At 48.2% G+C, this 16685-nt stretch overlaps 2 protein-coding genes across 2 annotated transcripts; both read left to right on the forward strand.

The window, feature by feature from the left end:
- The first annotated feature begins 328 nt into the window (after positions 1–328).
- On the forward strand, positions 329–1476 carry LOC109750055 (aquaporin TIP2-3). The gene is made up of 3 exons (XM_020309002.3): positions 329–546; positions 629–879; positions 954–1476. Exons 1-3 carry the CDS (start codon positions 420–422, stop codon positions 1320–1322), a joined length of 747 nt encoding a protein of 248 aa, XP_020164591.1. The 5' UTR covers positions 329–419; the 3' UTR covers positions 1323–1476.
- A 58-nt stretch (positions 1477–1534) lies between these two features.
- Positions 1535–2924, forward strand: LOC109750054 (probable aquaporin TIP5-1). Its single transcript, XM_020309001.3, has 3 exons — positions 1535–1820; positions 1935–2185; positions 2282–2924. The coding sequence occupies exons 1-3, from the start codon at positions 1694–1696 to the stop codon at positions 2690–2692; spliced, it is 789 nt and encodes a 262-aa protein (XP_020164590.1). The 5' UTR covers positions 1535–1693; the 3' UTR covers positions 2693–2924.
- Positions 2925–16685: the final 13761 nt, after the last annotated feature.

Consider the following 16685-nt stretch of genomic DNA (forward strand, 5'->3'; position numbering starts at 1 on the left):
CAAGGACACATCCTTACATAGAAAACAGTTCATCAGCCGTGCCAATGCACCGCCAATAATTTGTTTAGAGCAGGGGCTTCTTTCTCCACACTGTCTTGTGGTGCATCATAACGTGGCTCCTGCCTAAACAATTGCAACAAACACAAAGTTTAGCAAAGCAGAGTGGTTGGTCGGCCGAAATCAACAACAAAATAACATTAATGCTTACATCATTAAACTTGTGGTGATCATTTAGCACCGCCCATGATATTGTAATGCGTGTTTTAGGCAGGGCGTATGGGGCCATCGGTGCCATCTCACGGGTATAAAAAGAGCGCCAAATTAGAGGGAAGGCCATCCATCAGTAGTACTGTGATCAGAGCAGAGTCCGAACTCTTTAGCCTGAAGACCTGATCACAGAGAAAACAGTCGAGTGCAAGATGGTGAAGCTTGCATTTGGAAGCTTCGGCGACTCGTTCAGCGCCACGTCCGTCAGATCGTATGTCGCGGAGTTCATCGCCACCCTCCTCTTCGTGTTCGCCGGCGTCGGGTCCGCCATTTCCTACGGTGAGCCTCTCCTGCTAGCTGGTGATCTGTCGTGCGGTTCTGGCTTGCTCCATGGCTAACCAGAGAGATTTTTCTTGTGCAGGGCAACTGACGCAGGGTGGCGCGCTAGACCCGGCTGGCCTTGTGGCGATCGCCATCGCCCATGCCTTCGCCCTCTTCGTCGGTGTGGCCATGGCTGCCAACATCTCCGGCGGCCACCTGAACCCCGCCGTCACGTTCGGCCTCGCCGTCGGCGGCCACGTCACCATCCTCACCGGGCTCTTCTACTGGGTCGCCCAGCTGCTCGGCGCCACCGTGGCATGCCTCCTCCTGCAGTTTGTCACCCACGGCCAGGTTGGTATTCAACTCAGTGACCTTCTACGAACCACGTGTGCAACAAGTACTCACTGGCTTTTATGTATGTGCAGCCTATGCCGACGCATGCCGTCTCCGGCATCAGCGAGATCGAGGGCGTGGTGATGGAGATCGTGATCACCTTCGCGCTGGTGTACACGGTGTACGCCACGGCGGCCGACCCCAAGAAGGGCTCCCTCGGCACCATCGCGCCCATGGCGATCGGCTTCATCGTCGGCGCCAACATCCTCGCCGCCGGGCCCTTCAGCGGCGGCTCCATGAACCCGGCGCGCTCCTTCGGCCCGGCCGTGGCGGCCGGCAACTTCTCCGGCCACTGGGTGTACTGGGTCGGGCCGCTCATCGGCGGCGGCCTCGCCGGGCTCGTCTACGGCGACGTGTTCATCGCCTCCTACCAGCCGGTCGGCCACCAGGACTACCCGTGAAGCGCACGGATCCGAACCTAGCTTCCTTTCTCGTTGCTGCTTCCGCTTGTGTGAATTTCCCTTTTCGATTTTAATTTACAGAATCCACCTAAAAAATGTAAAAATGTAAGACAGCCACTCGATCTTACATGAACGGTTCTGCGTTTTTCCGAAATCATTGTGACAAATTCGTGGAGGCCCGTTGCCATTGGAGCGGGCGCGCGGCGGCAACCGCCGGAAACTACCGTGGCGCCGGGGCGCCGGTTCGCTCTACGGTCGCGTCCCTCTCGCTCTTTTATAACCTCTGAAACTACTCCTCAGCAGTTCATCCATGCAAATTCCCCTGTGTTTTCACTGCGCCGAGAGTCTCAGAGACGCTCGAACTTGTGGCAATGGCGTCCAACCTCAGCATGCACTTGAAGCACTGCTTCTCGCCGCCGTCCCTCCGGTCCTACTTCGCCGAGTTCATCTCCACCTTCCTCTTCGTGTTCACCGCCGTCGGCTCCGCCATCTCCGCCAGTACGTCGACCGACTGCACCGCGTCCACGCGCGCGGCCGTGTGAGTTCATGCTCTCGTTCGTACGTGCTCATGGTTTACTAACCGCGCGCTTCTTGGGGGAATGTGTCTGCCAGGGATGCTCACGCCCGACGTCACGTCCGACGCCTCGTCCCTGGTGGCCACCGCCGTCGCGCAGTCGTTCGGGCTCTTCGCCGCGGTGTTCATCGCCGCCGACGTCTCCGGCGGCCACGTCAACCCGGCCGTCACGTTCGCCTTCGCCCTCGGCGGCCACATCGGTGTCCCGACCGCCATTTTCTACTGGACGTGCCAACTACTCGGCTCCACGCTCGCCTGCCTCGTCCTCCACTTCCTCTCCGCCGGCCAGGTACGTGCATTACCACCGATCGATCACTTCCATTATTCCTAGTTATACATCTCAGAGTGCTCGCGCCCGTGTGTGTGTGTATGTGTGTATCTGCAGGCTGTGCCGACGACGAGGATCGCGGTGGAGATGACCGGGTTCGGTGCGTCGATCGTGGAGGGGGTGATGACGTTCCTGCTCGTGTACACCGTGCACGTCGCCGGCGACCCTCGCGCACAAGGCAAGAAGGGGCTCGCGACGACGGCGCTGGGCGCGCTGGTGGTCGGGCTCGTGACGGGCGCCTGCGTGCTGGCGGCGGGCTCCCTCACGGGCGCGTCCATGAACCCCGCGCGGTCGTTCGGGCCGGCGGTTGTCAGCGGCGACTTCAAGAACCAGGCCGTGTACTGGGCCGGCCCCATGATCGGCGCGGCCGTGGCGGCGCTGGTGCATCAGAACCTGGTGTTCCCGTCCGCGCCGGAGCCGCTGCCGCACGAGTCGCGCCATGGGAGCGTGGAAACAGTGGTGGTGTGATTTGTGACCTCCGTATTTGCTGAACTTCTAGTAGTGTTAGTGTGTTGATTGTTTCAGGATCAGGACTAATGTGTGCTTGTAATGGTTATATGTGTGATGTTCGTGCAATAATCGAAGCATGGATGTAGATTTTCTGTAGCTTTGTGAGTACTATTATCATAATGTGTGTTTGTAGCTTTGCAATAATGGAAGCATGCTTGTAAATTATGTTTGTTAGTCCTATTATCATGAACTCTTGGAGTTTGTAGCATGTTCCATGGAAGCACTACTTTGAGCACATTCCACCAAAAGAAAATATAAAAGCAAAAAACAGATAACTTGAGTTCAACTGAAAAAGGAATTGTTAAAAAATTGACGTCAAAATTTTTAAGGATATACTAAGCGAACACCCTCGTTCAGGTCAGATCCCCTGCACAAATCCTAAAGTGTTCCCTCGAACACACCCTCCGAACGAACTATGAGATGATGGCAGTAATGGTTCGTTCAGAATCTGAGCAAACACATTTGGGGATGACACTTTCTGTTATAAGAGCATTTTTACCCTTTTCAATTGATGTAGCATGATAATTTCATTCAATCAGCATGGCAATTTTCACTATTTTATTTTTTAGGCCGGCAATTCTCCATGCAACAATCAGGACTAAAACCAGAAAATGTATGGCAATTACTCTGCTGCAACATTGCACATTTCTGACAATCGTTTATACAACATGACAATTTTACTTTAGGATATGGTAAACCCTTATGTAACAGCATGGCGATTTTACCTGTTCTTGCATGACAGTTCTGGAGTGTTCGCTGGGAGTGTTTTTTAGTGATCGAAAACTCTTGTTCGTTCTTACTTGGTTGGGGGAACAATATTTTGCTCGGGTGACCTCCCTAAGGGAACGTCATCGTGTTATTGGGGGGGGGGGGGGGAAACTATTTTCAGCCCGATCGATCAAATTTAATGGTTGTCAGGGTCTAATATATTTTGAGGCCTAATATATCTGTATGCCTAAGAAAGTACCAATGGCTAAATTATAGTCTTTCCCTTCCTTAAAATTTTGTGCATAATAAGTAATGTGGTGTTCTTGCCCTGATTACCTCGATCAACAAAGGGAAATATTCTAAGAAATCCCTTTGCTTAATATAAGGGGTCTAAAATGTAATATTTATGATAATACCCATTATCGTTACTGTATAACAACAAATACATGTTTTGCATTTTAAGACTAAATGTGGTTATGGCACTTATAAAGTAAGAGCATCACCAACAATTCCCTTCTCCTGTAAAATTTTCTAGTTTAGGGGGAGTTGGGGAAAAAAAGAGCTCCAACAGTTTCCATAAAAGCGAAAAATAATAGTAAATGACCCCTATAATCAGCCCACCCCCCATTCATTGAGGGGAGATGAACCTTTCCCTAAACATTTCCGTAGAACTGGACTGATGCGCCACCGCTGCCGACACTGACCACAGTAGTGGCGCCGCCTGCTCGATAGCCCGTCGCAGACCACCGGTGCCGCCTCTGACCGTTGTCGTCGCGCTGGCCCGCCGCCGCTGACCACCGTGATCCACTGTCCGCCGCCACCGAAGCCCGCCGTCTTCGTCGTGCCACCGCCAAATACCATTTTTAGGGAAAGATTTTTACAGGAATTACATCAACCTCCCCTAGATTATATAGACACCCCGTAAAACCATATTTAAGGAGGGGGGGGGGGGGAGGGGGAGGGCAGGGCAACCGTTGGTGATGCTCTAAGTTAGAAAATGTGCCAAGATATCTTTACAAGAGAAACTATCAGTAAACCAACTTTCTTTTGTTATGTTTATTTTGTATATAGTGAAAATTTGGTGAGCTCAATACACATGTGTCGCAACATAAAAGCTTCACACCACAAGTCACAAACACAAATTTACTTCACGGATTTTGGTAAATATACTTTATGAACCATGTCAAATTTACTTTTAAACCATTGAAAAATTCTTTTTCGACCATGGCAAATGTATTGCATAATCCAAGGTAATTTTTTATTTATTATGTCTTTAACAATCCATAGCAAACTTACTGAACAATTCATGGTAAATTTCTTTTTTTGGACCATGTCAAATAGTTTTTTGTTAGTATCTATTATGGCAAATTTATATATTTGGCCATGGAAATTTAATTTTGGTACAATGGCAAATTTAATTTTTTTGAACATGCATTTTTTAACAAACAATTGTTAATTCGTTTTTGTAAACCATGGCAAATTTATTTTTTTGAACATTTCCATGGCAAATTTGTTTTCATGAGACTTGTTTTTCAAAAAAATAATTAATTTTTTGCCGTCATCTTTTACAAAATAATGTCAATTTAGTTTCAAACATAATTATTAATTGTTTTTAATGTTCTAAAGATATGTCACATTTAGTTTTCCCATGCATGACAATTTTTAACTTTCATGCATGGCATTTGGATTAAAGCAAACTTAGTTCAAACATACCCCACTAGCAGGTTAAACTTACACCGTTTTATGTTTATTTTTTGTTTTGGTCTACATTATGGCAATTTTTGTACAAGTTTTTCTTTGTCTCTCTGCATCTGCATATGCGTCACCGCATGGCATTTTTTACCTGCATGATTTTTTTGGTAACGTATTAGACGACGGTAAATTTTTTGTACATACAACATGTCAATTTTGTACACTCCATGATAATACTTACTGTATGTCATTGCGAAATTTCTGTTTTTGTATACTAGTGTCAAAAAAGGTCAACGGAGGGATTCTTTTGTGCAAATGGAATTTGTGTTGGGCCACGAGGTCTAAGAAAGAAAGTGCATACTCGTGTATTCCTATCAGATGTTTTCGCTCAGGCAAGAGGCTTCGTCCTAGCGAACCATTAAGCCTCTCCCCGTCATATTCGTATTGGAGTTCGGGAGGTATTTTTTTGGAAATTTGTATTTTCCAAATGTTCTGGATTTGTTAATAGATCCGAACGATTTGATTGCCGTTTGATCCGGAATTTCTGCGCACGCCAGCCGCGTGATATATTCTCTCCTGGCCCGGATTTAGCAACCTTGTTTATCCCAGCACGCTCACGCAAAAATAATGCATGATGTGGGATTCAAACCCACGGTCACCATGGTGCGCTGGATGCTCTCAGCCACCAGAGCTACCTCTGTTCACATTACCGTAAAGATTAGTTTTGTTATTTGTACTTCATTATATACGAGTAAAATAAACAACAACAATCAAAACCACTGCATTAAAATTGTGGTGCAATACCAATTGATCCGAAAGATCATTCGATCGCACAACCCCGTACGCCAGCCAAGCCCATGTCCAGGTCGAGATTTATTTTTCATGTGTTGATAAAAGAAAAAGTAATCGTCTAAAGTGGGACTCAAACCCAAGAACCCAATGATGTAGAAGCAGTGTACTAACCAACTCACCCTGCCTTGATTGTTATCCAATAAGTAGAAATATGACAGTTAACCTTTTTTCATTTTCATATGAGCCAAAAGCATTTTTCTTCTTGTGTTCTTTTTGGATTTCTCAAGTTGTCTTGTAGTCTTTCATGTACCAACGGGTTGTATACCTTTCCCATGCAGCCTCGTTGTAAATATCATGGCAACTTCACATGAGGGATTTTTGGGTTGAAACATACCCTGGTAACTTCTGTGCAAATGGCATGGTAATTTGTGCACCGGGAGTCGATAACTTACGTATAAATGTCATGGTAACTTCGACCAGGGGTGAAAAAGTTATTGAAACATCTCCCCGGTAATTCATGTGTAAACAACACGGTATTCCAATGACAACCATGATAACTTAGGCACAAACACCAGGCAACTTTGACTTGAAGGAAAAAGTTGTCAAAAATGTACCCGATAACTTTGTATAAACATCAAGATGATATACATGATAACTTAGGTACAAACACCATGATAACTTGGACCCCGAGAAAAAATTGTTGAAAAATATAACCTTGATAACGTTTGCATGAATATCATGGTAATAGAAGCGCTGCATACCCGATACTTAGATGAATCGCGGGGAGGGGGGATTTGTTGAAAAACATATTTTCGTGGTACTTTGTGTGCAAATAACACGATATTATACACACAATAAAGTTGATAACTCACCACAAACACGACGGTATAACTCACATACAACAGAGCTGATAACTTACTTAATCCGGACATGTTAACTTTTTTTGACCATGGAAAAATATTGTTAATAAATATCTCCTAATAACTCATGTGTAAATAACATGATAATACACGCCCATGAGAGCTGATAACTCATACACAAATATCGCGGTAATTTTCTGATCCAGAGAATGAAAATTGTTGAAAAAAAATACCCCGATAACTTTCGTGCAACATGTTAATATACACAACAAAGTTGATAACTCACTGCAAACATCATAATCATTTTTTGACCCTGGGATAAAACTTTGTTGAAAACATACCCCGGAAACTTTTGTGTAAATGATATGGTAACTTATGTATGACAGACGTGATAACTTATGTAGCCCACATGTAGTAATTTTTGGTCCGAAAAAAAGTCATCAGAACATATCAACATGGATCTAATTTCGAAGATCTCGTCGAGACGATTTTTGTTGTGAAGACGGGTTTTCAATCGGAGCGGCGGTTTGAACTACAAAACATTTTGAAATAACAACAACAACAACAACAACAACAAAGCCTTTAGTCCCAAACAAGTTGGGGTAGGCTAGAGGTGAAACTCATAAGATCTCGCAACCAACTCATGGCCCTGGCACATGGATAGCAAGCTTCCACGCACCCCTGTCCATACCTAGCTCTTTGGTGATACTCCAATCCTTCAGGTCTCTCTTAATGGACTTCTCCCATGTTAAATTCGGTCTACCCCGCCCTCTCTTGACATTTTGCGCATGTTTTAGCCGTCCGCTATGCACTGGAGCTTCTGGAGGCCTGCGCTGAATATGACCAAACCATCTCAGACGATGTTGGACAAGCTTCTCCTCAATTGGTGCTACCCCAACTCTATCTCGTATATCATCATTCCGGACTCGATCCTTCCTCGGGTGGCCACACATCCATCTCAACATACACATCTCCGCCATACCTAACTGTTGGACATGTCGCCTTTTAGTCGGCCAACACTCAGCACCATACAACATTGCGGGTCGAACCGCCGTCCTGTAGAACTTGCCTTTTAGCTTTTGTGGCACTCTCTTGTCACACAGAATGCCAGAAGATTGGCGCCACTTCATCCATCCGGCTTTGATTCGATGGTTCACATCTTCATCAATACCCTCACCCCCTGCAGCATTGACCCCAAATACCGAAGGTGTCCTTCTGGGGAACCACCTGGCCATCAAGGCTAACCTCCTCCTCCTCACACCTAGTAGTACTGAAACCGCACATCATGCACTCGGTTTTAGTTCTACTAAGCCTAAACCCTTTCGATTCCAAGGTTTGTCTCCATAACTCTAACTTCCTATTTACCCCCCTCCGACTATCGTCAACTAGCACCACATCATCCGCAAAGAGCATACACCATAGGATATCTCCTTGTATATCCCTTGTGACCTCATCCATCACCAATGCAAAAAGATAAGGGCTCAAAGTTGACCCCTAATACAGTCCTATCTTAATCGGGAAGTCATCAGTGTCGACATCACTTGTTCGAACACTTGTCACAACATTATCGTACATGTCCTTGATGAGGGTAATGTACTTTGCTAGGACTTTGTGTTTCTCCAAGGCCCACCACATGACATTCCGTGGTATCTTATCATAGGCCTTCTCCAAGTCAATAAACACCATATGCAAGTCCTTCTTTTGCTCCCTATATCTCTTCATAAGTTGTTGTACCAAGAAAATGGCTTCCATGGTCGACCTCTTAGGCATGAAACGAAACTGATTTTTGGTCACGCTTGTCATTCTTCTTAAGCGGTGCTCAATGACTCTCTCCCATAGCTTCATTGTATGGCTCATCAGCTTAATTCCACGGTAATTAGTACAACTCTGAACATCCCCCTTGTTCTTGAAGATTGGTACTAATATACTCCGTCTCCATTCTTCTGGCATCTTGTTTGCCCGAAAAATGAGGTTGAAAAGCTTGGTTAGCCATACTATCGCTATGTCCCCGAGACCTTTCCACACCTCAATAGGGATACAATCAGGGCCCATCTCCTTACCTCCTTTCATCCTTTTTAAAGCCTCCTTGACCTCAGACTCCTGGATTCGCCGCACAAAACGCATGCTGGTCTCATCAAAGGAGTCGTCCAGTTCAATGGTAGAACTCTCATTCTTCCCATTGAACAGCTTGTCAAAGTACTCCCGCCATCTATGCTTAATCTCCTCGTCCTTCACCAAGAGTTGGTCTGCTCCGTCCTTGATGCATTTGACTTGGCCAATATCCCTCGTCTTCCTCTCTCGGATCTTGGCCATCTTATAGATGCCCCTTTCGCCTTCCTTCGTGCCTAACCGTTGGTAGAGGTCCTCATATGCCCGACCCCTTGCTTCACCAACAGCTCGCTTTGCAGCCTTCTTCGCCATCTTGTACTTCTCTATGTTGTCTGCACTCCTATCCAGGTATAGGCGTCTGAAGCAATCTTTTTTCTTTTTAATCGCCTTATGGACATCATCATTCCACCACCAGGTATCCTTATCTTCGCTTCTCCTTCCCTTGGACACTCCAAACTCCTCCGAGGTTACCTTACGAATGCAAGTCGCCATCTTCATCCACACATTGTCCGCATCCCCTCCTTCCTCCCAAGGGCCCTCCTTAATGACCCTCTCCTTGAACGCCTGAGCTACCTCCCCCTTGAGCTTCCACCACTTTGTTCTAGCGACTTTGGCATGCTTATCCCGCTGGACACGAATCCGAAAGCGGAAGTCAGCAACCACCAGCTTATGTTGGGGTACAACACTCTCTCCAGGTATCACCTTACAGTCTAGGCACGCACGCCTATCTTCTCTTCTCGAGAGGATGAAATCAATCTGGCTAGAGTGTTGGCCACTACTAAAAGTCACCAGATGTGATTCTCTCTTTCTAAAGAGGTTGTTAGCTACAATCATGTTGTAGGCTAGAGCAAAGCTTAAGACATCTTCTCCTTCTTGATTCCTGATGCCATAGCCAAAGCCCCCATGCGCCCCTTCAAAACCTGTGTTAGATGTACCCATGTGGCCATTGAGATCTCCTCCTATGAAGAGCTTCTCACCAATCGGTACACTCCTAACCATGTCTTTCATGCCTTCACAGAACTCCCTTTTGGTGTTCTCACTATGGCCTACTTGCGGGGCATACGCGCTGATAACATTGAGAACCAAGTCCCATCTACCAGCTCGACCAGGATAATCCGGTCCCACGTCTACTACTTCATACTTGAGGCTCTTGTTGATCAAGATGCCTACGCCATTCCTGTTTGCAGCCGTCCCCGTGTACCACAGCTTGAAGCCGGTATCCTCCACCTCCTTCGCCTTCTGTCCTCTCCATTTGGTTTCTTGGACGCAAAGGATATCAACAGCTCTCCTCATCGCTCCATCAACTAGCTCCCGAAGCTTCCCTGTCAGAGACCCTACGTTCCAGCTACCTAAGCGAATCCTCCTAGGCTCGGCTAGCTTCCTTACCCTTCGCACTCGGCGAGTCAAATGCAAAGACCCTTGCTCATTTTCCACTACATCCGAGCGCCGATGTAGCGCGCCACTAAGGATGCGACGACCCGATCTTCGCTCACCTGCCACCGTATCCGGATCAAGATACGGCGCGCCACCTGGGGGTGACGGCCCGGCCCTTGCCCATTTTCCACCACATCCGGGTTCCGATGTGGCGCGTCGCTGAGAGGGTTACACCCCAACGAAAATCTTTTGGGTTTCATCTCCATAAGAGTGACTGAGTTTTTACGTTGGCTCGCCAAGCCTATCACAACCCTCCTCCTTTACCCGGGCTTGGGACCGGCTATGTTGAGACAACATAGGCGGAGTTGAACTACAAAACATTTTTTTTCGAGAGCACGCCAAGAGCGTGCCTTAATTTTATAGAAGAGAGCAGAAAAAGCAATGTACAAGAAACCTAGGGGTGAATACAAGCAAACACCCTAGGCAAACACCCCCACGCACCCCCTAGGTAGTCTAAGCCTACTCTCTCACAAAAACCAGAAAAACGTCCTCCTCCTAGGCCTGCCGCCTCCCACTCCTTCAACTCCCCAATGATGGCACTAGCCAAGTCTGGACCGTTCAACTGATGGTTAGTCCTGTTAAAGACTCTCGCATTACGCTGCTTCCAAAGCGCCCAAATAACTGCAATAACGACCGTATTGAAACCCCTCTTGGCGTCTCGACTCCATCTAGCTCGCTGCGCCAACCACCAACCCAAGAGGTGATCATGCGCAACCGGAATGGTTGCCTGCAAACCCAAAGCATCAAACATGATATGCCACACCTCCCTAGCATACACGCACTGGACTAAGATGTGCTCCGCATTGTCCTCCTCTTGGAGGCACGTATAGCATGCCGAAGGCCGATCTTGCAACCCATGCCTCGCTCGCCTATCCGAGGTCCAAATGCGATGTTGCACCGCCAACCAAGCGAAGATTTTGCACTTGAGCAAAGCCCAACTTTTCCATATGCAAATGGCATAAGGCACCGAAACTGCACCGAGACAAAGCCGTTGGTATGTCGATCGAGCAGTATAGAGACCAGACGGATCCGCAGGCCACGAGAAGGTGTCTGGTCGAGAGGCGTCACGCTGTACCGTGCTCGTAGCTAAGTTTAGATGGATGAGCTGCATGTGATCACCAAAGCTGAGGTCCCCCGATATGTCTAACAGCCACCTCCCATTCTCCAAGCCGTCCGCCACCGTTCTCCTGTTTACCGTCCTCGTTTCCACCTTAGCATGAATGAATGGTGCAATATCCTTGGCAGAGAAACCATGGATCCATCGATCCCGCCAAAATAGAAACTTGGTGCCATCCCCCACCGAAATGTTCACAAGGCTGTCAAACACCGCGCGGGCATCTCTGTCCTCCATCATCGGCAGCCCTTTCCATGGCCTCTCGGGATCCGTTCTTCGTAACCATTCCCATCTCACCCGTAGTGCGAGCCCTTGCAACTGCAGGTTCCGAACGCCTAGATCACCCAAACAAGTAGGTTTACATACCGCGTCCCAAGCAATCATACATTGCCCACCATTGGCCTTTTCCTTTCCGGCCTAGAAGAAGCCCCTCATCCATTGCTCGATCTCTTCCATCACCCAAATAGGAGCCTCCGCCACCATAAAGTGATGAATCGGTTTAGCCGCGATGACCGATTTTACTAGCACAAGCCGACCCGGCCGGTGAATTAGTCCCCTTTGCCACGCCGGCGCGAAACTCTTCGCATGGTCCAACATAGGCTGCCACTCAGCCCTGGTGAGCGTCCTAATGGCCACTTGCAACCCCAGGTATCTACATGGGAAGGTACCCATGCGGCACTGCAACACCGAGTCCACGTGATCCTTGTCCGCACTGTCCCCATGGATCAAAATCGCCATAGATTTGTTGCAATTCACCTTCAAACCCGATGCCTCCCCAAACACCGTAAGCACTGACCGAACGAGAGAGAGATCCAGGAGCCGTGGCTTGACAAACAAAGCCACATCTTCAGCATATATTGACACAGCTTGGTGGGGAGCAATGCTAGTGAAGGCACTCAAGACGCCCATGGTCGCAGCGCGAATCATCATTTTCGACAGAACATCCATGGCTATCACAAAGAGAAGAGGCGAAACTGGATCCCCCTGCCTTAATCCCTTCACGTGCACAAAGCTTCTACCTGGCACCCCATTCACAATCACCTTCGTGCTTGCGGTTCTCAAAAAAATGGCAATCCACTGACACCACTTGGTACCAAAACCCTTCCTGCGCATCACCTCAAATAAGAACGGCCAGGCAAGGGAGTCAAAAGCTCATGAGATGTCCAACTTCAAGAACACTCCCGCTTCCTTTCGAGCATGAATTTTCCTGGCAACTTGCCGGACCAGGAGAAAGTTATCGTGAAGATGTCTCCCACAAATGAACGCGGATTGGTTAGATTCAATGATCTCCTTCACTCTTCTCCGCACACGATTAGCAAGCATCTTCGCGAACAACTTAGCCGCGCTGTGGGTTAAGCTAATTGGCCTGAAGTCTCCCACCTCCTCCACCTCGGGTTTTTTGGAATGAGCACGATATGTGCTCGGTTTAATTTGCCAAAACCCCGGCCATCCCCCACGTATAACTTCATAATCACTGCCATCACATCCCTCTTAATGATATGACAAGCTTTTTGATAGAATGCGGTGATAAAGCCATCCGGACCCGGAGCCCGATCCGGTGGCATCTCCTTAATCGTGTTCCAAACTTCCTCTTCCGTAAAAATCCCATCAAGCTCCAACAGGTCAATGCCTTCCAAACCAAAGAAGTCAAGATCAACTTCCACCTCCCGGGCATTGGCATGCCCAAGAAGCCGCTCATAAACCTCCGAGAAGATCTCCTCCTTTCTTCCTTGATCCGTGATCAGCTCACCATTATGTCTAATGTCGGTTATAAAGTTCTTACACCTCCGTCCATTGGCCACTACTTGAAAGAGCTTCGTATTCTCACCGCCTTCTTTAATCCATTTAAGCCTCGATCTTTGCCTCTCGATCGTACGTTGGAGGGAGGCCAGCCCTAACATAGCGTGTTTTAAAGATCTCCTCAACCACCTCTCCAACCAAGTCAGGGCTCTAGTTTCCATAGCTTTGTCAAGCCTGAGGATGACGTAATTGGCAATGGCAATTTGGATCTTAATGTTCCCCGTCTTCCTTTGTACCCAAGCTTGAAGGGCCACCGCCGTATTCCTCAACAAAGCATCCAATCTTTTAAAAGGGTCGGTGATCTCCTTGGTGCACACCAAGCTTCCTGCACTACTTGCTCAAACCCCTCAAGCTGCGTCCAGTACAATTCAAACCTAAATCTCTTCTTAGCACAAAAAGGAGCCGCCGTGGAGAGGTGCAACGGGGCGTGATAGTGGAGAGAGCTTGCAGTAGAACATCCGGGTAGTAGAGCTCCCAATCCACCGAGACAAGAACCCGATCGATCTTGGTCATCACCACGTTCTCCCTCTCATTTGACCACGTGAACCTCCTTCCATGCATGTATAGTTCTTTAAGCTCATTGTTATCCACAAACGCCTTGAATCTCCTCATCATGGATCTGTTGAGATTTGTATTATTCTTCTCCTCCGCTCTTAAGATCATATTGAAGTCTCCAAGGACCATCCATGGTCCCGGGAAAACATCTCTTCTATGTTGCAACTCCACCAAAAAATTGATCTTCAACTCATCCCCTTGGGGACCATAAACCACGGATAACCACCAATCCCATCCATCTTTGTTACACATGCGCCCCGTGAGGAAGTTTGAGTCCCGAGCCAGATTATCTATCTCCATGTATGAGCTATCCCAAGCAAGCAAAATACCACCCCTCGTATCGATCGCCAGGAGATAAGCAAAGCCATAAAAAGATGGCCCAATGCATTGCATCACCAAATATTTATCAAATACATCTAGCTTCGTCTCTAGTAGACACACCAAGTTCACCTTCGCATCTATTACATAATCCCTAACCGCATTCCTTTTAGCAGGGTTATTAAGACCCCGCACGTTCCAAGAGTGTACACGTGGATTCCAATCCATAAGAAACCAGGTACACACCCATGTTGCCAACCAACCACTCAGGCCGCCCCCAAGACCACGGACGTGCTGGCACCCCTCTCATGCGCAGGTGGCATCTCCTTCCCAATCAGGGCCGCAATGACCCGAATGTGCTGCTCTCTGAGTGGTGACTCAAAGATCTCTGCTAACTCCGCGATATTGTCATCATGGCCCTCCAAGTCCTCTGGCACGATACCAAGAGCCAGCATTAGAACATTCTCAGCTTGAGAAGCCTTAGACTTAGCAGGCTGTGCCCTCCTCGCACTCCTAGTGGCACGCCGGAGTGTGTAAGGCTCCGCATCCGGGCGCAGGGAAGATTGGACCTCCAAAAGGAGAGGAGGCGCGAGCTTCCTCACCAAAGCGTTACAAAACCACTTGAGTTTGCCAAACGCAATCACTTCCTGGGGTGTCATACCCCCATTCCCAGCTTCTTCCCTCTGTTGCATGTCTGAGGTAACGTCAAGAATCGTCTGCCCCGTCTCGAATACATGAGTGCTCGCCACTTGGCGCTGCTCCAGCATCCCCTCCTCCGAACTCACCAATTGTCGTTGCACGTCCACACATGCCGGAGATTCTATCCCAATCATTGTGCTATCCCCCACATGCAACTGGGGCGCCACGGATGGCTCCTCCCCCAAGGCCCCCTTGTCTCCACTCGCCGATTCCTGGACCAGCGGGTGGACCTGCCGCACCACCAGCGGCCGGGATGTCGGATCCTCTATGCCCAGACCAGCCACACACGCCTCCATCTCCCCAGGCGCAACCAATGACTGAGCTGGCCCCTCTTCCGCCACACACTGCAGCTGTCTCGCATCTTGAGGTGACACCTCAACCAACTCCTCTGCCCTACCCACAGTAGCTTCCAACCTCACCTGCTGATCAGCCTCTAAGAGCCGCGCCTGGGTGGCCCGGTTCGCGGCCCCCCCGCTGTCGGGCGCAACCACCAACCCGCCCACTTGCTTATCCGAACGGACCAACGGCAACTCCGGAATCGGCACGATCGCGCCGGTCGGGTTCAAATTCGCCTATGCCACCTCGGTCTCCACCACGTTCGCGCCGGGCGGGTTCGAATTCCTCTGGTCCACCACAGTCTCCACCTCCAACGCACCAGAACCTCCCAGCCGGTCAAAAGCAGACTGGCGCAATGACAGCCTATCCCGCACCGTAGTAACCGGCCCACATGGCTGAAGGAAATATGCCCTAGAGGCAATAATAAAGTTATTATTTATTTCCTTATATCATGATAAATGTTTATTATTCATGCTAGAATTGTATTAACCGGAAACATAATACATGTGTGAATACATAGACAAACAGAGTGTCACTAGTATGCCTCTACTTGACTAGCTTGTTAATTAAAGATGGTTATGTTTCCTAACCATAGACATGAGTTGTCATTTGATTAACGGGATCACATCATTAGGAGAATGATGTGATTGACTTGGCCCATTCCGTTAGCTTAGCACTTGATCGTTTAGTATGTTGCTATTGCTTTCTTCATGACTTATACATGTTCCTATGACTATGAGATTATGCAACTCCCGTTTACCGGAGGAACACTTTGTGTGCTACCAAACGTCACAACGTAACTGGGTGATTATAAAGGTGCTCTACAGGTGTCTCCGAAGGTACTTGTTGGGTTGGCGTATTTCGAGATTAGGATTTGTCACTCCGATTGTCGGAGAGATATCTCTGGGCCCACTCAGTAATGCACATCACTATAAGCCTTGCAAGCATTGTAACTAATGAGTTAGTTACGGGATGATGTATTACGGAACGAGTAAAGAGACTTGCCGGTAACGAGATTGAACTAGGTATTGAGATACCGACGATCGAACCTCGGGCAAGTAACATACCGATGACAAAGGGAACAACGTATGTTGTTATGCGGTTTGACCGATAAAGATCTTCGTAGAATATGTGGGATCCAATATGAGCATCCAGGTTCCGCTATTGGTTATTGACCGGAGACGTGTCTCGGTCATGTCTACATTGTTCTCGAACCCGTAGGGTCCGCACACTTAAAGTTTGATGACGGTTATATTATGATTTTATGTGTTTTGATGTACCGAAGGTAGTTCGGAGTCCCGGATGAGATCGGGGACATGACGAGGAGTCTCGAAATGGTCGAGACGTAAAGATCGATATATTAGACGACTATATTCGGACATCGGAAAGGTTCCGAGTGATTCAGGTATTTTTCGGAGTACCGGAGAGTTACGGGAATTCGCCGGGGAGTATATGGGCCTTATTGGGCTTTAGGGGAAAGAGAGAGGAGAGGCTGCGCGCGCCCCAAGGCCTAGTCCGAATTGGACTAGGGGGA

The sequence above is a fragment of the Aegilops tauschii genome, chromosome 2 (genome assembly GCF_002575655.3).
Source record: "Aegilops tauschii subsp. strangulata cultivar AL8/78 chromosome 2, Aet v6.0, whole genome shotgun sequence".
Lineage (NCBI taxonomy): Eukaryota > Viridiplantae > Streptophyta > Magnoliopsida > Poales > Poaceae > Aegilops > Aegilops tauschii.

Coding starts and splice junctions, on each gene's coding strand:
- LOC109750055 (XM_020309002.3), top strand. CDS start 420: ATGGTGAAGCTTGCATTTGGAAGCTTCGGCGACTCGTTCAGCGCCACG. Junction 547..628: donor CGGGTCCGCCATTTCCTACG/GTGAGCCTCTCC, acceptor TTTCTTGTGCAG/GGCAACTGACGCAGGGTGGC. Junction 880..953: donor AGTTTGTCACCCACGGCCAG/GTTGGTATTCAA, acceptor ATGTATGTGCAG/CCTATGCCGACGCATGCCGT.
- LOC109750054 (XM_020309001.3), top strand. CDS start 1,694: ATGGCGTCCAACCTCAGCATGCACTTGAAGCACTGCTTCTCGCCGCCG. Junction 1,821..1,934: donor CGGCTCCGCCATCTCCGCCA/GTACGTCGACCG, acceptor TGTGTCTGCCAG/GGATGCTCACGCCCGACGTC. Junction 2,186..2,281: donor ACTTCCTCTCCGCCGGCCAG/GTACGTGCATTA, acceptor GTGTATCTGCAG/GCTGTGCCGACGACGAGGAT.